Below are 23,139 nucleotides of genomic sequence, written 5' to 3' on the forward strand. Positions count from 1 at the left end.
TGTCATCCGTGGAGGCCGGGCATCATGTTCCGCCGGGAGGGCTCGGCGTTACCTTGGCGTCTCTGTGTTAGTCACTTGTCGTGCTTGTGGGCTGCTGCTCTGCAGCTGAAAACATTGCGTTCTTCAGGACTCTGGGTGTATTTCTTGCCGGTGTTATGTAAGCTAAAGTGCATGTTTTCACTCTGCTAGAAAAGGTACTCAGGTCATTTAGTTACACAACAGTAGCATTTTCATGTACACAAAAAGAAGCTCCAAACTATCGATGCACGTTTTACTGGAACTGCAGGACAGTTTAGAGACTAAAACAGTTCTTATTTGTAATAACTAGCACAGTTTTTGTAGGTTTTCAGTGAACAAGCCAACATGATCTTGAACCTCAAGAGGTTTTAATTTGACACACAGTCCATATTTGTTAATATATTTCTGAGCAAGTCGTTGTAGATTATATAATATACAGGGACAATACAGTCGTACGTGTTATTATGCTTTGTGTTGTTGTAGATTAGAATAAATGAAAGCCTAAACAGTGTTGTGATAGCCAGAAGGAGTGTTTGCTGACAGAAAGCTCTAAAATGCTCTCCCTCTTGGATTTTGAAAAGTTGACTCCTCCTTTCCTCTGGCATGTCTTTTTCTTCTGCGTGTATTCTTTTCATCTCTGAAAAGAGGGGGTAGGAAATGGAAGTTGCCATAATTAAACACCATTTATTCATCCACTCTCCACAGTTGCAAATGCTAATTGGTGACACTGCAGCTCAGCCTTGTCCAATTACTCTCAGCTCTCACTCGCTTGATTAGCAATCAGTTCCTCCCTCAGTTCTACTGGAGAGGGAGAAGCTCCTCCACTTTAAAGCCTCGCGAGTTCTCCGTTATCAGCCAGTTCTTGTCACTCCGGCCCTCCCGGCCGCGCTCACCTCCATCTGGATTCTGTCAAGGTTTGACTTTGTCTCCACGTTGTTCACCTGATTGACTTCATCACCTGAGATAATAAACAGACAGCAGGAATGATGAAGGCTACTACGGTGTTTGAAACAATTATTCTGAAACTGAGCCTCTGTTGAAGGACAAATTGTCTCCTCGTTAATCGGGCTCTTTCTTTTGCACCATTCTTGCTTTGAAAGTTCCCACACTCCATGCTGTCTGAGGCAACATGCGGAGGATCCGACCTTTTCCTCACTCCCTCAGCTTAACAGACCACTTTCTACTCTTAAAACCAACAGCCTGAAATCCAGCAACAATACATGCACCATTAAAATGGAGCAATAATTACAGAAACAAGCCAAAGCCTCCAAAGTGAGAATCTAAAGCCGAGTTAAAACGACAGTGAGTGCAGTGTCAGGTTCTCCTGCTTTTCTTATCTAATGTAAAGCAGAAGTAAAAGCACCTGGTTAGAATAAAAAGGCCCTTGCAAGCAAACGGCAGATAAAGGTTTCACTGTTAAACATTCAGAGGGGGGCCCACAGGGTGAGACTGGTGCTGTTTCTGTGCATGGAACAGCTTATTGATTAGTTTTTAATTTGTGCTTTTGTGCTGTCTTTTATCATTTGCACCCTCAGACGTGTTAGCGGCGAGCGTTGGCCTCTTGCCCTGGTGGTTCTATCAGCTACATTATTACCTGTGGCTCAGTGATCTTAAACCTGAACCTGTTGAGAATCTGAGAGGATTATTAACAAACCCCCAGGATCCTCACAGCCTCCCCACCGCATTCTGCTCCTTAATGCATCAGTAACAGCAACAATTAGCCAGTCCGCTTTATTGGTAAGGTGGCAAAGCTCAGGCCCAGTGGCCCATTACTGGCGAGTGGAGCGGTAATACCATCTGAATGGGGAGTCAGGGGTCCAATTTGGTTTGGATTCCAACCGGCGGAGGCATTTTAAAAGGTACAGCAGATGTGGAGACTGGGAAACAATTAAAAAGGAGATATTGACTGTTTTAATCGTTGCCTTAATTGTGATGGGGAATATTCAGTTTGCTAAAGTAAGATTGGTAACTAGATGTTAAAATAGGCCCCTCTAGCAGGTCAACCGTTCAGCGGCGCATTTACAACAGAGGGGAATTAAAGTGCAGTCTACAAACAGTCCAGAACCACAACAGGACCAGTCCAGAACCAATAAAACATGCAGGAAAGTGTCCAAATGAGGGCAAGAAGTGGAGTGAGGTTATCCGTAGCAGGCTGAAAGTTGGAATCTGACATGATCCGAAGCAGCCATCTCATTAGATGTTGATCAGGTGCACCGGGTGGATGAGATCAACCCCTTCAGGATCACCGGTTTCCAGGTTTCTACAACCTGATGACCTAGACTGTGCATTTTCATCTATGAAGAAATAACGACTAGCTACAAACTAACACGGTGGTCGGATGGTGAGGCGCAGGTGCCTGGTGGCTGATGGGAGAACCCAGACGGGGCTACGCGGCTGCGCATTCAACTCAATATTTCATGAATAAAATTGGATTTGCTGAAAACAGGCTTGGTCATTGTGGGACTTGAGCTTCTGCGGAAACTTTAAAGCCGCATTCACAGGGAGGGTGACATCATGACGCTGGTAAAATATGTTTAATGAAACTCTTCATGTCCAACATTGTTCCGGTTGTAGTCAAGTGTAGAAAGTGGCCATGTTTTCCCTCAAAAAGAGGGTTTTGTTCTGGAAGTGTCTTGTCCTTATCAGCGGAGGGGATTTCCTGTTTGCGGTCTCGTTAGAATGTATAGCTGGAGAGGTCAGCTTTGGTCTGACGAGGCCACGAACGAGGCCGCGACCGCGACCGCAGCCACTCCAGCAGACGGCCTCCGCAAATGTCACGCTCATTACAACATTAATGCGCTTTACAATGCTTTTGGCCACATACACACAGGGGGACACACACATACACACACCCTGGGACACATGAAGCAGAGGATTGTGTGAGCGCTGCTGTTCTCAGCAGTTTCTCCGGGACTTCCTGTTGTTAGGTCTTGTTTTGGGTTCTCATCCGACGCTCTGGTTAAGAGAGGAGCCTTGTGTTTAGCAGATAACTCTGCCCTCTGGAGATTGAACTTTTCGGCTGTGTGTGCATCTGTTTGTGTGTGTGTGTGAGAGAGAGAGAGAGACCTTGTTCTTTGTTCAAGAGCATCATGATGCACGTTGACCTCTTGTTAGCCTTTGTCCTTCTGGAATCCACAGCTGCCCGTCTTCACTGCTGTTTTACTTCTTGTGATCAAACTCCAGAGAATTTTTGTGCTTCTCCTAAAGGTCTTGTGTCTACATTGTTTTTTGTTTTTGTTTAATCAACTGAGGAAGATGATTTAATGTCTGGACCTGAAGCGTTTGATTTGTGATGAATGAACAGTAGAACTAACAACAAATGCTGCTTTTATGTTCGTTTGCAATGAGAGTTTAGGATATATCTTATATTAAATAGGTAACCGCAGTGGTAAAGATGCAGTTTTTAGAAGACAGCCGTCTTTCTTGCTATATGAATCTGGATGTTCGGTATTTAACAGTGCAGCTGTACCCGAGCAGGTCATTCATTCATCATCCTTTATGCCCTTTGGGGTTTTAAACCCCTTTTGCCCCCTGTTCAGAAAACAAAGAGCAATGGTCAGCACAGTGCTCCCAATGCCTTGTGGGTAAAAGAGAACGCACCCTGTTGACCCAACACTATAGAAATGCATATATTAATTAAAAGTAGGTCTCAGCAGCTCTTTAAGGTTGACAGTCTTCTGAATCCCATCTCCCTCTCGCCCCTCCAGTTGTTTCCTGTCTCTCCTACTGGTCGCCGCAGTGGTTTGGAAGGTAAAGCAGACCTGCTGGGCCTCGCGACGCAGAGAGGTAGGACACGACGTATTTGCCGACATGTGCTCGTGTCTCTGACACAGCACATACAGTGGGACCTCTACTTACGAACGTCTCTACATGTGAAATTTTCAGGTTACGAAGCGTCTCAACGGGAAAATATTTCCTCTTGTTACGAAAGAAATTTCAGGATACGAAGGTCAAAAATACGCTCCCGCTGCTACTCGCAGCTCGCAGAGTTTAGCAAACGCAAACTTGCTTGTAGCTGCTCTGCCATTGGCTATCGCCTAGCATCTTTCTGTAATCCCATTGGCTAGGAGGGACGTCAATCTGTACATGTTTGTGTGTATCCCAGCGCCGCCTTGGTTTCACTTTTATTTATTGTGGGTGTTCGTACGTTTGTCCATTAGATGGCGGTGTTACCACAAGTGTTAACGTTCGTTGCTAGTAACGGCTAATATAAGATTAGCCTGTAATGAAGTTCATTTTGTTCCTGGAGAGGCCTTGCACTGAATTCCTACATTTATTGTGCGGTAATCTAATTGTAACATGTATTTGTTACATGTTTTGATGCATTTACATGGAAAACGCATCTCTACTTACGTAATTTTCATGTTACGAAACAACTTCTGGAACGAAATAAATTCGTAAGTAGAGGTCCCACTGTACTGGGTGTGTACAGAGTGCATGTAAACGCTTGTTTACCTGATTATTCAGGCTGTGTCCTTCAGTTCTCACGCATTAGCTGTCAGAACCGGCGCCGCACCGAGAATGACAGTAAACAGACACCGGCGCAATTATGAAGAGTGGATTGATGTCACATGTGGAATCTTTCTACTTAATGAACACCTCCATGTTGGTAAACAGGGCCACCCCCTTAATTAAACCTCGTTGTGAAGCAATTAACTCCGACAAAATGACGCTAAACTAAGTGGAATAGAGTGATATATTATTTAAATTCTCAACGGATGCTGAAGCATTTTGTATACTCTTAAAGCTTGCTTAACACACTCATGCACACGCACACACTCACTCACACACACACACACACACACACACAAAGCAGGTTGTCAGGTTCTTGGCTTCCGGCTGCCACTGTAACTGTTCTGACTTTGTGCAGGTCGTCCTTTTGGAGAGGCCTCAAATATGGTTGCACCATTTTACAGATATGGTCTTCTCCATTATTTTTTTCATAGAAAGTGCCGTTTATTTTTATGCCCTGGGCTACATAGTCAAGCTTATGTGCAAAAACCTACTTTGACATTATATACTAACGTCAATTTGTGTCATTTGTGGCTATTTTGTTTTTTTTTCTCCATTCTGATTTTTCCATTTTTGCCAGATTTTCAGCTTTTCCATTTTTGCCAGATTTTCAGCTTTTAGACAACATGTTTTCCACTCAGCTTATGTTGACTTCATGTAGTCTGAACAAAAACACAAATTAGACACATCCGGTCACACAGTCAACTTCCCCCTGAGTCTGTCCGTCTGTCTCATATTTAAAAACAGCTTAAAAAGCTACCCCAAACACCCTTTAGCAGAATATTTCTTAATAGCTTCGCCTTATTTAATTCCTGAATTAATAAATTAAAAAAAACAAACAAACAGAGGAATGGGAGAAAGGAAGCAACTATACTGTGATCTTTAAAGCAGCTCAAAAAAGCTGAATAAGATTTTTTTTTCAAATGTGCAATTAATTCTAAGGAGGAATGCTCATCCTGTCTGAAAGACTTGGCATTTGGAAAATGTGATGAGTTAATTTTCGTCACCAGTGACTTCGACTCTCTGACTCTGTTCTTTGGGCTGCCTGAAAAAATGTCATCACTGATTCCGAGCGCTGTAACGAAGTGAGGCGCGAAGCAAACCGCGTTAACAAGTGGAGGGAAGTGCCAAAATGTCACCTTTTTCCTTTAGCAGGCTCTTTTTTCATTGTCTCTTGTCTGAACAGCTTTATTAGTTTGGGCTTCAGATTTGAGTGAAATATGGTCGAATAGAACCTTCCTACAGTCTTAAATCAGATCCTTTTTCCACTAAAGTCGAGTTTATATGCTACAAAATGCAACTATGATGGGGTTATCGTTCCAACGCTGTTTGAAAATCCTACCTTAGACTTGTCACCATACATTAGCGGTGCATATAGAGAGGAAGAGAGTAACAGACAGATAAATCCTGGCAAGCTGCAATGGTGAAAATATAAAGTAGCTCATTCTACAGTACAAGAGAATCATCTGCTCTCTGCTCTCCTGGGAGTTGGTCTAGTGGGGAACCGTGGCAGGAGGTGAAAATGGGATCTCTTCTCTGTTAATTATGGATCACAACCAGCTTCAGGACTACAGAGAAAACTGTGTATTAATAGAACCACAGATGTATGTTAATTGCTTTCCAGCAATTTTTTTCTTTTTTTCTGTGGAAGGGCAGATCAAATAATCAAAAGCTACTTTGAAATTCTAAAACCCATGCACAAACAAATGCACAATGGCTCTAGTGTACTACAATAGGCCTGGATAAGGGTTTAAACCATTGCAACACCAGTGTCCTACTGTACATCCTGTAGCTGTTGCTGACAGAAGACATGAATTTGTTTTTTACTCCCTGTCGTTGGTTGCTTGCCTCTCACTCTTTGTTCCACTTGTTGGAGCGTTTTCTAAGTCACATCACAGACAGACGCTGCCGCATTTACCCGTCTGCCAGAGCTGGTCATCAGCGGGGCCGACTTCCAGACCGGCTTCAGATCTGAGCAGATTACACTGATTTGACTGAAGGATTCTGTTGGCCGACAGCGTCTCCTGACCTCGGGTGCCCTAACTGTTGGGACAGCTGCTTCTTCCTCTCTGATATATTCATTTATTGAACCAAATGTTTTCACTCCTCTTCAGGATGCAATAAAGGTATTGTGCCATCGCTGTTTTTGCCCTGCGTTTTAATTAAACCTCGGATGCTCCACTCTCGGCTACAGGAGGGTGGCAATTTGCGGCATAATGAAGTAACCTGATTAAAAATGGAGTTTTAGGGCTATTTTGTTTGTTTCAGACTTGTCAGCACTGTAAGCGGGCTTGTGGAGCTAATTAAGCTCCTCTAAATGGCTTTCTGAGGTCTCTTATAGTCTCGTGCCAACTGCCTGATAGTGAGGGAAGGTGCTTAAGTGAATTTCACTGGAAATAAGGGGGGAAATTATCGGGCACCGGGCGAAGTGTCCTTTGACAGCAAGTAAACACAAATGGTTAAAGAAAGAAGCTTTTAAATTGATTACAGAGGTGATGATTGCTCTCTCCTTGGCGACCATATCCTCCAATCTGCTGCTATAGGGATTAGCTTGTCTGGAACATCGAGTGCCCAAATCTTTGTGTGTGTGCGTGCGCGTGTGTGAGTGTGCACATGAGAATGACTCTGTTTTTCCTCATTTTAGGAATGTGTTAGTGGGGGTTGATGTGTGTTTTTATTTATTTGGCTGGAATTAATCGAGGTGGTAGATTAGCAGAGGTTTAAAGTATGGCTGAGCATCTGTGGATGGGTAAAAAGCAGGGAGACACAATCCTGCATCCACAAATACCGTGTTGCACCATCTACAGTGCTATTAACGTGAAAAAATATGTATATATAATGATGAGCTAGAGGTGAAGCTAAATCTCCTCACTGGTGGCCGCAGGAAACCCTTCCCCCCCACAGGGTTACACTTTATTCAGGCAAAATAATTTCTTGCTTGACAAGAGATAGCTTTTATCATTGCTTTCCGGACCAATAAAATTTTACAGCCTTATTTTGGTGGATGATCACTGTTGTAGCTTTGTTTAGCTATAAAAATTATTTAGAGCGGTTGTGGGAAGCAGAGCCACTGTTAATAACAAAACAAAGGAAGATTAATGTGTTCATTGGCCACGACTTGAATCTTCCTGGAAGGTGTTGATTAAATCTACTTCTAATATCACCATTGCTACATCGGTAGAACTGTGAGCATTACATGTTTCTATAAACTTTGATTTGTGTATTAGTATGAAATACTTTACAAGTAAACATTCTGGAATTTTGTTTACTCCTAAATTAGCTTCGTGCTGTACATCAAATGCCTCCATCTTGTCAGAAGATGAAAGATAAAAAGTCCATGATCATCAAGCCTTTTCCAGCAGTGTGTACCACTCACCCACAACCAGAGATTTGCTTTGAATAATTAATTTCAATAATTTTCTTCCAAAAAAAACAGAGGTGAATGCGTACGTGTGCTATATGCATAGAAAACGTTCCATTAGACGGCGCGTACAGTCAGTGTTTGGGGGAATTTTGTGTAACCGACAGGATTATCAAGCTCAGAGCCGTGGAAACGGTCTCTTTCATGTTCTGTTTATTCACTCCTCCAGAGTCCACATTTTAAAAACATCACATCTCGCCATAAATGCTAATCATGTTAGCGCTGCTATCGGTGTGGCCCAGGTGACCGCCGTCACCGGCAGGGATCGGCGTTGGCTCGGAGGTGTCGGGCGAAGAATTTGACAGCAACCGCGCTGCCACCAGCAGACTTCAAACGCACCGTAATGAGTGGAACAGGTGGGATTCTGATTGTGGAGGGAGGAATATTTTGTGAGGGACGCAGCAAGGACATCTCCCTGGAGCCATGTGGTGGTTGAGAAGGTTTTATACGGTTGCGTTTGTCTGTCTGTTCCGCTTAGGATCTTTACCAGGAGGCGCCGCGGGCCAGCCATCTGTAGTAATATACCTTATCTCCTCTTTTACTACCCTCTCACTTCTCTCACTGATTCCTATTTTTTCCTCCTCTTTTTTTTTTTGCTGTTGCTGTCCCAGAAATCTGTCACTGACTTTGCGAGCGACGACTCACGTTGACTCGGGTTGTCACTTTTATCGATGAATCCTCGGTCGAACCCGACTTTGACTTTTGGACTTTTATTCCACACTTTCTTTGTCCTTGTTTGCGATTGGACCAAAGCTATAATTCACCCTGTCGGAGAGGACGATGGAGTGAATGGGAGGATCAGACGCGAGCGAACTTCATCGCATAAGTGTTTGCGGTGTGCGTCGTGTCTGCTCGAGGTCGCAGCATTCGCATGCAGAGCTTCACCCGACGTATCTTCACAAAACACACACATTTTAAGCTATATGCAAGGCTCACGTTTGCCTCCGTTCACCCTTCAACGTCTCTGTTGACGTCATGAGAAGTGAAGTCGACTGTTGGTTCCTTTTTAGGAAAAAACATTGGGGCAAAACTAGTATTTGCTCAAGCTCTAGCAAACGATACATCAGAAATGTTTATAGATTTATAAGGATTTATTCTGCAGCATCAGTGTGGTGAAGAATGTTGTAGTGCAGGCTCCACAGACATGATCATGCTTTATCTATGCCTCAGTCTATAGATGCCTAATCAAAGCTGCAGAATGATTTGAACTGGAATGTGATGTTTATTTTAAAGAATGTGTAAACGTCACTGCTCCATATGGATGCTGTGGGTGAGTGTTGCGGATCTTTGCAATGACATAATCCCTGTCCTATAATAAGCCAGTGGACTGTGGTGATTCAAATCTGACACACACACCTACACACGCAGCGGCGGCAAACACATGCTGTGCTTGCAGCTTTGCTCGTATATAAATAATAACATGAAGGGAGCATTAATAAATTTACCTTTTAATCTTGTATCACCACGTATTCCCAGCTGCAGTTGCAGGAGCATCCTTCCGTTTTATGACAAGGGAAAAATAAAATCAATGCAAAAATGTTAATAGGAGGAACGCTAATCTGAAACCTGTCTGACGCCAACTTCATTTCATGAGAACCAATATCAAGCTAAACATTTCTGCGGTTTTCCAATGACTGAAGCCCATTTTGCTGATGCAGATTAACATCGAACTTTTTCACACTGTGAGCAATAATGTGAGTGTGTGGAAGCTGTAAACTGTGAAGAATATTAACACCAATCCATCCCGCTCTCATGATACGTCAGATTATCACAATGCAGCAGGTAGACATGTTCCATTTTTAATCAGCGGAAACATTTTAAAATGACTCTGAACCTTCCTCAATTCTGACTGTTGATTTCAGGATGATTCCTAATCTTTCTATATTTAAACATTTGCAATCAAAGTGAAAAACACAGGTGCACGTGTAAAGGCATGAGCCTCCATTGAGAAGGAGACTGATATAAAATAAGATTGTAATTAACTCCTGCATTCAAAGAATCCCATTATTCTCAGGAAGTTCTCCACCCGCATGCCGTGATTGGAAATAATCAAACGGTCTCACTTTGTTTCCATTAAGGAAGCATTAAGAAGACATCAGAGGCTCTAATGATATCCTCTAAACTGCATTTCCACTCTGGGGCTAAACGCTGTATTCCTGCTGTGTGACCTGGTCAGAGAGTCGCTGAGTGAGCCATAATTTCCTTGTTATTGTTCCACTTCTCACCCTCTGTTTTCATAAGAGCTCCTCCTGAGGCTGTCTGCAGGAGCCGAGCAGAGATTTGCATTCGTCTGTTCAGCTGGGGCTTCCTTTGACTAAAAAGCACATTATACTCTCAAGCACTTTTCCTGAAACACACACACTCGAAAGGGCAAACAGGAAAGGTGAATCAACTTTGAAAAGTAGGGAAATGTGATCCCGAAGCTGAAACGTGGTGTGAATTGAGTCCTGCACACGGCCCGCGTGGGCCGAACCCTGGCTCTGTCCAAGGTGCTGAGGGTGAAACGTAAAACTCTCCGTGGTTCACGTCAGGTCAGATTCCTCAGGGTAAAGTTGCTCAAGACAGCAGAGGCAGATGTAAACTGACCCCCGTCGTCTCCGCTTTACACTATAATACACTCCAAGAATGGAGATATTTCTGCGCTGATGCTATTTGCAGTTGGATGGAGAACATTTAGACCTGCAGTCAGTGCAATTGGGTGAACACATCACCTTTGTCCGTCTGGGACATACAGCAACAGGCAAGCGCGACCCTCCTACATCCACATAAGTGCTCACAGATGGTCTTCGCTGCCAGGAAGGCAGTTATTGTCTCCAATTAAAGAATCTCTGTGCAGCATCTTGACATCATTTCTTCCTTTTTCTCTCTTGTTCTTCTCTTGTAAATACTGTATTTGGTCCCTCCACTAAGGCTGACCTACATGTAAGAGAAAAGTAAAACGTCAGTAGGGCGCCAGAACAAGGTCCACAGAGCAGAACCTGTGTTCACATCCAACCAGTCGTGCTCGCGTGCAGCTAATGCTACTTTTCTTCTCTTTGCTCATTGATTCAAAACATTAGGAAACATTGTTTCTTTCCTGAACAGAACTTCAGTTACTCTATTTATGGGAATGTTATTGTGACTAGTTTACAAGAGTGGGGGCCATTTCTGCAGCTGTACCGACCTCCTGGACAGGTCATATTGAAATACTCCATTAACAAGACACAGGCTGGCTCTCTGCTCGCGGTGTAATATAAACAGGCGCGTTCGATTAAAACTCCAAGTAAACAGAATCAGGCCGCGAGTGGATATTTCTTAAGCTCTTTTGGCAAATAAACAGTTCTTAACTGGATCTGTATGAGCAGTTCAAAAGAGACTGGGCAGAGAACTTATGGCTTCAGATGTGACTGGAAAAAGTGCTGACATAGGCATTTATATGGCAGAATTCATCGGGCGGGTAATACCGTGGCGCTGTGTGTCTGATTAGCAGGAGGATCACTCTGGGCGTTACATTTTCTGTCTGTTCTGCCTGAGAGAGTGACGTGACGTGAGTGTCTGACTTCAGGATCTGAATATTTAACCTTTTGGTTAAATGCTTTTGGTTCAGTCTTTCTTCGCCTGAAATAAAGAACAAAATTTGGACAAGGTAGAACCTTCCTCTGCTTCTCCTAAAATCTGTTAAAAGCATCTGTCGTTAATTTACATTGGCTTGATGTATTCTGGTTTTGTCTGGTGCCACTCAGGACTTATTTGATTCCCACTTTTCTGGCGACCGCGTGAAAAGCTAATGTGTGGAGATGAAGAGCAGCTAAAGAGTGAGCTGTGCAGACTGGTGGAAACATCTCCAGGGGCAAAAAACCACTACAATCAACCAGAGGGAAATGGCATTAACCCCCCATAGGGACACAGGCCTGTGTGTGTGTGTGTGTGTGTGTGTGTGTGTGTGTGTGTGTGTGTGTGTGTGTGTGTGTGTGGTGTGTGTGTGTGTGTGTGTGTGATGATGGGGTCTGATCAACTTAAACCATTCTCATCCATTACTTTTTGCATCATTAGCTAAAACAGAAAAAAGCGTGTTTGTCTGCTTGGTGTGTGTCCGTACACACGTTGGTGTCGGCGCTTTCAGACAAATGCACTCTTAATCAAACACTTGAGTTCCTTCTTTCTTTAATTATGTGAGATTTAATGATGCACACGGCTTTGCTATCTTCATTAAAACAACACTCTTCTTTTATCCTCTCTTTCTGAACTTGGATGAGTCCAACTTTTATCCAATATTTGGCAGGAGGCGGGTCAAGAGACAGTGGAAAAACATAAGTGGCAAAGAGGATTCATTTGTTTTATTGATCATAAATTGCTGTCTGCCTGGGTCAGATCTCCACCAATGGAGAGTTTGACTCTGTAGAAAAGGCTGGTAAAGTGTGTAAAGGGTGTCCAAACCCGGTCCTTAGGGGCTGCAAACCAGACGGGATTTTTCTCCCACCAGGTAGTTGACGTTCCCAGCCGGGATCCTGGTTTTCCCTGGTGAAAGCATTTTTTACCTGGTAGGACAGAAAACCAAGACCCCCCTGATTTAAGTCATTTCCTTAACCTTTTAAAGGTTTTACTACCTTGTTTAACTTGTATCATTACTCTGACAAAGTTGAATTCCTCTATATCATTGTTATTGTTGCATCAAACCAATTATACAAAGTATCAGTTGGCAGATATGAAGACGACAGGCGGCTCTTGGACAAAGGACAGTTGAGGAGAAATGTAAAGAAGGAGCCGTACAGAAAATACTTACCTGTCAGGGTGATTAATGATATGATGAGGCAGCATGAGGAGGAACCTCTCTCGAGCCTCTTTTAGTCTTAAAAAACAAACATTTGAATGTGTACACATGTTTATATATACACAATTGTAATTATGGTTTTTTTGTTGTTGTTTTTTTAAAAGGAGGCGAATGGTTGGCTGCTTTTTAGCATTCTGAAATAGTAAAAGTAATTCCTCATCCTCTAGGAAATGGTAATAAAAGTTCATTTCCAGAGGGTTCACATGTATTTTCATCTTATTCTAATATTCAGCTGCTAGAATAAAATATGCACATTTATCACCCAGCTACTTTGCTGTGAAAGAAGGAAACCTATGTTAAAACGAAGGTCCGCTTCACACACTTTAGATATAAATTACCCCTTTTTTTAAACATAATTAAATCTGGGTGACAGTAAAAGAAGCCAATTAGGAAACATCATAAAAGGAGGTTATTCGCTGGACATTTACAGTAAATTATATATATATCTGTGTGTGTGTGTGGTGTGTGTGTGTGTGTTGTGTGTGTGTGTGTGTGTGTGTGTGTGTGTGTGTGTGTGGTTGTCTATATATATATATATACCGGTATATATATATATGTGTGTGTGTGTGTGTGTATGTGTATACATATGTGTGTGTCTATATATATATGTACTGTATATATAATGTCTATTTTACACTGTTGTCCATTTTTACTATTTTATTTTTATCTTTGCAGCTTATATCATTTATTTATGTTTTTTCTTATAAACCCTGCAAAGTGACCTTGAGGGCTCCAAAAGTGCTTCAAATAAATAGAAATATTATTCTATAGTCGGTATGATATCCGTAGTAACACAGCACATGACATTTGAAACACCCGACATACTGCTGGTAGTAAAATCTAACTAAAAATCTCACACCTAAACCGAACCTCACTGCGTGTCGTGGCACCTCTCTTGATTACCTTTTCCTTTGCTCACGTCCCTCCTCCCTTTCTCGCCCCTTCGCTGGCGTGATCTCTTTGTTAACAAGCTGCTGCCTCTCATTAAACAGCACTAATCGAACTTTTAATGAAGCTGCTGTGAGGAATTACGGCCCAGGAACACACATTTGCGCATACATTTGCACAAAGACTACAAGACAAAGTCTGAGAGGAGAAATGTCTCATTAGTTCTGTGTAGACGCAATCCGACTGTGTTAGGTTGACCTTTTAGATATGGAGGCAGCCTCGGTTTTTGCATTTCATGTTGGTTTTTTTCCCCTACATTCTAACTTTTATCCACCTTTATCTTCACAGAACCCTCAGCAACTGCTCTGCCTCTTTATTCACAGTTCCGTCACGTGTTCCACATTCATTTACGGCTTTACTGTGAAACGGTGGACCTGAAAACTGTTTTGCACCTTGCTTCTGATTTCACATACGGTGGCTGTACTGATTATTGTGAGATCTTCTCTGAGCATCATAATAACAGGCATCCAGTGAGTGTGACTGCTTTGCAAACTGCTTCATTTTAGTGATGTAAAAAACAACTTAAGGGGCTTTTTTTTTGCATTTCATTATCAGGTATGACCTGTATGTAAAACACTGACTTCCTCCTATGGGTCATGTCAGAAATTCCTCCCTGTTTCACAGGCAGTCACTTCTGTCCTCCCCACGCCACAAATATAAATAGCAGCCTCACATCATCGGCTTTAATCACAGCAATCGCGCATGCAGCGCAACGAGTAACACTTCCCACTGTACCTTGGGAAATCCTCCCGCACTTGTACGCCATCTGTTCATGTACATAAAACACCGAGGGGGCAAGAAGGGGAAGGAGCTGTGGAGGAGGGATACAGGTGGGAAGGGAATGTTTTCCATCCAGGTGTTAGTCGGAGAGAAATGGAGCGCAGGAGTAAAAGGGGGGAAAAAAACTCTACATGAGCTTATTGTTTACTGAACAAAAGGAAAAGTAAGTTAAAACTTTGTTTTGCTTGCATTTATGGGTAAAGCTGAACCACAACATCAAGTTCTCGCATTGACCGCTTTAATAAGGGTTTAATTCTCGTTGTTGCTGGTTTACGTGGCCGACCCGTCCTGCGTGGAGCAAATAATGTAGTAATTTATAATAACAAGCATCATCCAAAATTATAGGCCACAGTTGTACATAGGTCATGTATGATCTACTCAGACTGAGATGTCAGAGTATCAGAGTATCAGAGTATCTAAAGCTTTAACTCCTGCACAGATGGCTGTTTATCCCTTGTGTGTGTGTGTGTGTGTGTGTGTGTGTGTGTGTGTGTGTGTGTGTGTTTGTTTTTTTTAAATGATGATTAATGTCTTATTTTTCCTGTAAGACTCACTCATTACCAGTAAGGAACAGACTGTGATGTGTGCCTTCCTACAATCTGCCCCCCTGCTGACTTTGCCTATTCATCCTGAGTAATTTCCTCACCTCACTACGTTCATAATTATAAGTCAGCGCTGCCAATATTAGTGTTTCAAAACAAACAACCCCCCCGCCCCCACCACACACACACACACACACACCACACACACACACACACTCTCTCTCTCTCTCTCGGCTCAGCCTTGACGGACTAAATACTGTTCCTTTCTTTTTGTTAGCTCGAGCTTATTAACATCTCAGCCGTCGCGCCTTCCAGGAGCTAACCTGCAGATGATAACTGATAAACACCACTGGTGTCCACAGAAAAATCACAAACGACGCCGTCTGTATAAGGACGCATCTTTATTAGAAAGATTAGCTGCACGGGCATGTTGTGATTATATAATATCTCTAGTAATAGTGAAATAACACCATTTGTGAGATGACATCACACAGGATGAAACAAATAATGAGGCTCACTGCTACATTTCCATTCATGCATTTATTCATGAAACGCACGGTTTGCATTATTGCTAGTGGTGAAATGCATTTGCTTTTTAATGTGATGGATGGTTGATACTGAGAACAAATGAATGTTTGGACTTCCGCAGTGGCGCCACAGCAACCGGTAAAAATATATCTGCCATTGTAATTCTAAAGACTGACAGCCTTGAACCCAACCTTACCTTATTTTAACATGTTTTCATTGTATAAATGATTTCATTTGACAAACCTGCCTAAAATATGCGCACATGAATTATGACTGAAGCTTTGTTGTGCATTAATTTCACCTTCAAGTGGATTTTTCATTATTTAACTGTTCACTTAGCTGGAATTCCTCAACACCCTTGAGAATAGAGCCTAGTTGCAAGGAATTTCTTCGAGGGTTCCCATGCAGTCCAATAATTCACAACAAAAGCCCCATGTTTTATTGGCCCATGCTGGGGGTAATCTCTTCACCTTTACTATCACATCTTCTCCATGGTTACCACTCTGCCCTCTCAGTTATGAGCTGGAGTACCTTTTTTGCGAGCGCGGGACCATAACAGGCCTCATTCGGTCTGGCTTGCCTCGTTATGGATCGTGATCGTGAAGCTTGTGATCCATGCTTTGTTATCTGTCTTGTAAGAGTGGGTGGTGGGCTGGAGCATTCCCATCTCATCGCTGGGAGTTTGGTATTTGAGCAGGGACAGGTCCATATAATGTAATGGTGCCTGCATAAAACTGGAATTAGTATAGCTGAAGCATTCGGTCATCTTGTTTGTTTGCCGGCGTGCAGGTCCAGCAGTGGATCTAATTTTTAAAGTGATTGCAGCTGAATCTCACATGCTCAGAGAGACATCGAGTAGCTCCTTGTCCAGGAACCAATCAAATCAATGAGCGAGGCTTCAGGAGGACAGCTTGCTCCTCATCGGTCAATGACCCAGTCACAAATAAAGCCTTTGTCCTTCTATCAGAAGAGTCTGCCCATCCAGAGAGCCCCATTCACTCACTAAGATATGATAAAATACGATCATTCATTATTGTCTTGGACCAAACAGTCACACGACGCCTCCCAAGTGTCGGGAGCCCAGTCTCACCCTTAAATGTCAAATAATGACACGTGCTTAGTTGCCACGAAAGGGTCAATACGATGGAAAAGGTATCAGCTTTGCATCAGTTTTAAATGTCGTCCACACAGTTTGTGAGGAGGTGCTTCACGAGCCCTTTGTCACCACAAGTTGTTAAATAATGACACATTGGTGTAAATGTCAGGTTGTTTTTAGTCCCCTCGCCATGCACGTCCGATACGTTGTGTTGCATAATGACGTCATGGAGGGTTTGCATTTATGTTCTGTTTGGGAAAATGCCAGAATATTCCCTCTGTTCACTTTAGTGGCGTGAGCCGGAAACCTTCACGAGCTTAATTATCCATGTTTGAACTGAGAACGTGAGGCAGCAAAGCTTTTCGGCGTAACTATCACTGAGGATATTTTAAAGTTTCAACTGTTTATCTCAAGCCCTTATCATCTCCTCCCCATCAGAGACTGCTCCTCACCTTCCCCCCCCCATAAAATATAGAACTGTAGCTCGTTCAACACTCCTCCTTGTTCTCCTTCTTCTCTTCCCTCTTTCACGAGCTCTATAGTATTTGCTCCTTGAGCTCTGTGTGATGTGAAGTGTTTCCCTCACAGCGCAGATCTACCCTCCTTCCTGCTTTCTCTTTTCTTGACAGCCATCTTGGCCCAAAAGTCACCCGTATTTGCCTTGTGAGATGGCAGATACACACATTTAGACTGCACAGAAGACTTGTTTTTTTTATTTTGTAATTTGTCCGTTTTTTAATGTGGCACTTTCAGGGTTCCTTATTCTTAAACATGCTTTGAATTGACTGAAACCATCCAGATAATTTACAGAGGGAAGTTCTAATTGGGCTTTAAAGTGTGACGGCATGGGCTTGGGTTCGCGTTGGGTTCAATAGCACAAAATCAGGACATCCAAAGGTCTGAAAACTGAGTCAGGAGAACAAAGTAGGTCGAAACAAACTGATTTTATTTTCTTATATGAGCAGCAAAAGCAGGCAGGTTGGAAATCTTTTCAATCAAGGTTTCAGTCGTCCATCCTCTGTTTTGGTACAGCGGAGCGAATCAATAATTTTGTGATTATTATAGAGCACAGGAATGGGAGATAAAAATCTGCTCATATAATGAGCCTCAGCTCACATGCTGCGGGGCAAGAAAATAATAAGAAATAAAACAGCGCACACAAAGAGTCCCGCGGATGCTTTCATCTCATCATCAACCTACATCTCACCTGGAAAGTTCGCGAGCAAGACTTTCTATTAATAATACTGTCAAGGTGCAAACAAATGAATAAACAAATAAACCAGGTTTGGTTAACACATTATACATGATTCTTACTCATTTATAATCAGGTTGCCACCTAGTTGTAAATGAAAATAAAGTAATTTAAGTAATGTAGCTAAAGTAGTCAATGAGTACCTATGATGACTAACTGGAGCTAGCTGTAATATTGACCTGGTGTTTTATTTTTTTCCTTTTTTGAAATCACGTGTGTGTAAACAGAGACTCGTACAGATGCACGATCAGCTCTTGTTCACAGGTCTGATGGGGCGTACTCACTAATGCCTTTATCCGGAATACTTAAGCTTTATGGCAATCAGTAATAGTGCTGTGCTGGCTGGTTTATTGGCAAAACTTCCCTCATTCTGCTCTTTCCCTTCTTCGCCCTCCCTCTGCCTCTGTCTCCTTCGGAACATGTTTATTCCGACATTATTGACTCCTTCCTCTCTGCCAACATCTCCTCCTGGAGGCCCAACAGCTCATCCCCAGAAGCTGCTGGGTTTTTCATTTCCACATTTGGTGCGCGGCTCTGAAGCCCGGCCCAGCAGGTACCTCGCCGCTGCGCTGGAAAGTGTAATGCCGTGCGCGTGCACACCCACGCATGCTAATATCGATCGGGGATTGATTGACTGGCTCCTCGTTACAGAGATGCAGCGATGAGGTCGGCGGTCTGGCCACTGAAGTTGCTGACTCCGTTTATCACGTTCAGAAATGGCGTTAACTTACACACACTTGCTCAAAGAGGAGAAAGCTGATGAGGCGTGTATCAGCTAACTGTGGCCGTTTTAAAAGAGGAGGGGCCATGCTTGACCCGGGTCAGACTGGTGGAATTGTGCAGGCAGGAAGGAGAAGTGAACCAGATGTTAAGGTAAAAGATAGAGATGATGATAGATGCACAACATAAACCTTACAGGAATACCCAGAAAGCTTTGGTTGTATAGTAATATTATAGGAGCCACAGTAGGTCCGCCCTCCTGTTGTCTGTGTGACCCTCCATCAGGCCTTGAAATTTCATTTTCCAACTCATGTATAAATATAATAAAGCTACTTCTTCCTCATCCATACATGTGGGCGGATGAAAGTGGAAACATAACCCTCAAGAAATCCTACCTGTTTGGAAAAATGCACCAACTTGTCTCAGTTTTCTCACTTTTTGCGTCAGAAAGTGAATGAAATCATATACGACACCAAATTAGACGCAGAATGATTAAAGATCTCCTCCGATTATGAAAGTGTAATGCTCTCATTATAGAGGTTGGCCAGCTCATTAACGGACAATCAGAGATGCTCTCGTTAAGCTCTGGGTTCACAACCTCAGACCCATCCTCCGCCTCTCTCAGATCACTGTGTTGACGGAATCTAATTGGACACGAGACGGGAAGTGGCAGCCGCTGCCGCGTGGGCTGGCAGTGAATAGAGCCGGCCAATCGGACGGGCCTGAGATAATGACTTTGATCGCTGGTGCAGGTGGGAATTGATGAATGTTAATCTGACATTCAATTAGGTTTTACAGGTGAGGTGACAGAAGCTACAGACGTTCGCTCATATGCAGCAGCCACACCATCGATAACACGAGCCCATTTATGGCGATGGTCTCCGGGGCGCTGGAGACAGATGGGACAATGGTGGTGACGGGACAAACCACTAAATGAACTGAACAGCGCTTCCAAGAGATGACGAGTAGAAGTTGGAGCGGTTATGGAGTTTCATGTTTCTGCGTGATCAAAAAGATTCAGAGTTACAAGGATTCTCATTCAAATGTATATTATAGGTTTATTGCGAACCAAAAAATTGGTACCCCCTGAAACTTGAGCTTCTTTTGTAGCCTTTCCAGTCACTATTAAAATCCCCAGAATGCACTTTTGGTAAATCTGACTTCTGTGAGGTGTGTGTGTCTCCAACGCTTATCTCTCACACATGTTTAAGGTGGTGCGTGGTGCTCACACACATTTGTCAAACATGTTGACGTGTTAGGTGCAGCAGATTAACTCCAGCTGCTGTTGTGTGTGTGTGTGTGTGTGTGTGTGTGTGTGGTGGCCCGTGGAGAATGGGAATGGATGGTGGTTGCTGGAGTGATGAGGGCTAATGTGATGGGATTTAATGGATGACCCTTGAAAATGTCCCACTTTCCTTTCTTCTCCCTCTGATTAGTCAAGCAGGTCACCGCAGTGTTGCAATCACCATCAGATTTGACGAAAAGAGAGCCGGACGGAGCGATAATCAGCGACGTTTCATTAGTCCACATTTCCCTGTGATGTGACACTTTAGAACCACCTTGCAGCTATTTTGCTGCGTGATTGCTCAGTGTTTAGTCTGGTCACATTCACGTGCAGACAAGCTCCGTCCACGTCCAGCGTCTTGTGTACTTTCAGTGTCAAGCTGGGTTTTTTTATTAGCTGTGATTAAAGGGCGTGTTTATAACCCTTGGCATGCATCGTGAGGTTTTTAGCTAAATATTCCCATATATCATTTCCTGCGTTATTTCTGCCGATATAACATTGTCTTTTGGGGAATTCTGACTCAGCCACATTAAAATGAAGCGATGCGTCTGCTTCAGTCTCGTCCTGTCACATAAAGGGACATTCCACAAGTCGGTTTTATATGATTTGGACTAATTTTCTCTTGGCGGTGTGATATTTCTGTCACTTTTTCCTCTTTCATTTGTCCTTTTCTTCCCAGTAATTGCCGACTTGTTGGCCTTAAATGAGATTTAACACACATGCAGTGTTCAGAGTAAAAGCTTGATGTCACACCATCTTCACAGGTTTTTCTTTCTTCTTCTCTTGTCTCACGGGATGTTCTAATTAGAAATTCAACCACTGTAGATGTGACAGTCAGTAACACCCATTTCTTTCTAGCTTGGTGCTCCTTATGGGCCTTGAATTTTTTTACACATTTTCACGTTCCCACACACACACACATGCACACACACATAAATTCTTGATTAATTAGCAGCATTAAATTTGGAAATCCACATTACAATAGTACAAATACTAATTGATGCAGATACAGACATATGTATACTTCTAAAAACACATTTAAATGTTCCCTAAATAGCTCAAAACAACATGCTAGGTGTCCATGTGATGTTCTTCCAGTCCAGGGGATGTTTGAAACCGGCGAACTCTATCGAGACAGTGATATACGTGTTCTTGTTTCGCTAGTTCAGATCCCGCCTGCCATGTTGAGCCAGGGGAGGATCGTCACCTGCAGGAAAACATGCAGGAAATGAGATTTGTTATCTCCCCCCGCCTGTGGCCCCAGTGGCATTCTAATGCGCGAGGCTGAAGTGGCGAGCTTCCCCGCACACATGCAGGGTTTCAGCACACGTGCCGGATAAATTTGGCTTTTTTGTCCCAAGTTTTATGATGCAGATCTAGAAGTTTACCCGTGTGTGTCCTTTGTGAAGCGGCTGAATTGAGCCAAACAGGAGGACCAGGAGCGTCTCTATGGACGCTGCCATTGAACTCAGATCTTCGATAGCTAATATCATATTTACGCCCGGAAACAAAGCTGGAAATCCGGTCTGTCTCGATTCACGGCACAGGGCTACAAAGTCCGCGCAATGAGGAAACAATCGAGTGCTTATCTGTATCGATGGCTGGTGTATGAATGCACGCGTCCGTCAGGGTTGTGAGATGAAGAAGCGTTTGTTTTTTGTGTGGTCTGTTTATTTGTTCCGGTCCTGGTCCGGCTAATGCGATGAATAAAATGAGATAGTCTCTGTCACTGGGGGCAAGTCTCATGCCAAGGTCTCCTCCTCATCATTCGAGAACATGCTATCGACCGAGTGTAAATATTTTAATGCAAATTAGCCGCTGCTGCCAACTCTGTGTCATCCCGACTGCAGACATTCACAAAAGCGTCGACGTTGGCCTGTTTGGGAAGCTTCTTGCAAGCTTCTTGTATCTTGTAAAGCTCCGACGCTGAAACAATAGCTCGGCATTGTAGCCGCGGCGATGTTGTTACGTTGACATTAGTAACGCCGTTAGTCCTAGGGTGTAAGCAATATCAATAAAACCAGGAATTGTTCCGGTGGAATGTATTCAACGGTCGCTTCACGGTGATTTGAGGACTGTTAATAAGAGTTTATGCGCCCTCTCCAGAGTTGCTGTTTCCCGTGTACATCTGATTAAAACATTAATCAGGCCCCCACTCACAGCCCACTGTGGCATTGATTAAACCATCTAAAGTTAGAGACAGACTCAGGATGCATGGCTGCTGATGTCGTTGCACTTCCACGTGTCAGATACAGGCGATAAACTCGTGGTGGAAAGTGTGTTGAGCAGTTTTACAAGCGTTTGAGTCAGATTTGCGGTCGGGATTGTGGCGTCCGGGTCCACAAAGCCCGTTTCTCCTTCGCGAGGCTTTGTTGCTTAGTTCCACATCGATAGAAGTGATTTGTTTTTCAGCATTTTTGACTGAAACAAAAAGAGTTTTCATTATTTCCACGTTCATTAGGAATTATTTGAGGGCTTTTTGAACCTGAGATGTGACTGACAGGCAGGCTTCCCTTGAATGTGGCAACATTATCTTTAGTGAGACCTGCTTATACAAGGATTTACCAGTTTATTTACAGGATCCCTACCTGATTATTAATATGTCGAGGTTCTAGTAGCTCTTGGTTAAAGAATGTCGACTAACTTGACCTTAATTCCGGGTATCTATTGTCTCACAGCTGATGGATCATGACTTTTGTTGCACCACTATTTGGACACACAATTTCACCCTAATTGCTGTTATTGTTGTTGTGGCTGCAATATTTTGAACATTTTAGTGTCTTTAAATGCACCTCAGCAGAAATAAAGCTTTGGCACACACACACACACACACACACACACACACACACACACACAGCTGCAGAGGTGTTGACTTTGTCATAGGCTGCTGTAACACAACTGAACATTTAATTGCAGCCTTACTAGCCCCATACCCCATTTTCATGTTGTAAAACAATAATTTGCTCTGGATTACAAAGGAAAGCAGCAAATTACAGATCATTTAAACAGCATTTTTTAAAAATGGGATGTTTTTGCTTGCAGGTGCAGCATGGGTATTTAGAAGCACAATTGTTGTAACACCTAGCTTGAGTTTTAGTATAATTTATTTCATGTACTTTTCCCGTCCTTTTAACTGAAGATCGCATTTATGTTTTCTGATACATTTTACAGCAGCAAGGTAGACATTTTATTCTATTCTTGTCTGGATTTACGCAAAGAGTTGCAGT

General features: G+C 43.0%; 1 protein-coding gene across 1 annotated transcript in view; it reads left to right on the forward strand.

The window, feature by feature from the left end:
- LOC130534273 (attractin-like protein 1) overlaps positions 1–23,139 on the forward strand; it is a 62,766-nt gene that overhangs the window by 17,911 nt on the left and 21,716 nt on the right. Inside the window, exon 7 of the mRNA XM_057048301.1 lies at positions 3,726–3,804. Within this exon, the coding sequence (XP_056904281.1) occupies positions 3,726–3,804 (79 nt within the window). The remainder of the gene's footprint in view (positions 1–3,725; positions 3,805–23,139) is intronic.

The sequence above is a fragment of the Takifugu flavidus genome, chromosome 11, assembly GCF_003711565.1.
Source record: "Takifugu flavidus isolate HTHZ2018 chromosome 11, ASM371156v2, whole genome shotgun sequence".
Taxonomy (NCBI): Eukaryota; Metazoa; Chordata; class Actinopteri; order Tetraodontiformes; family Tetraodontidae; genus Takifugu; species Takifugu flavidus.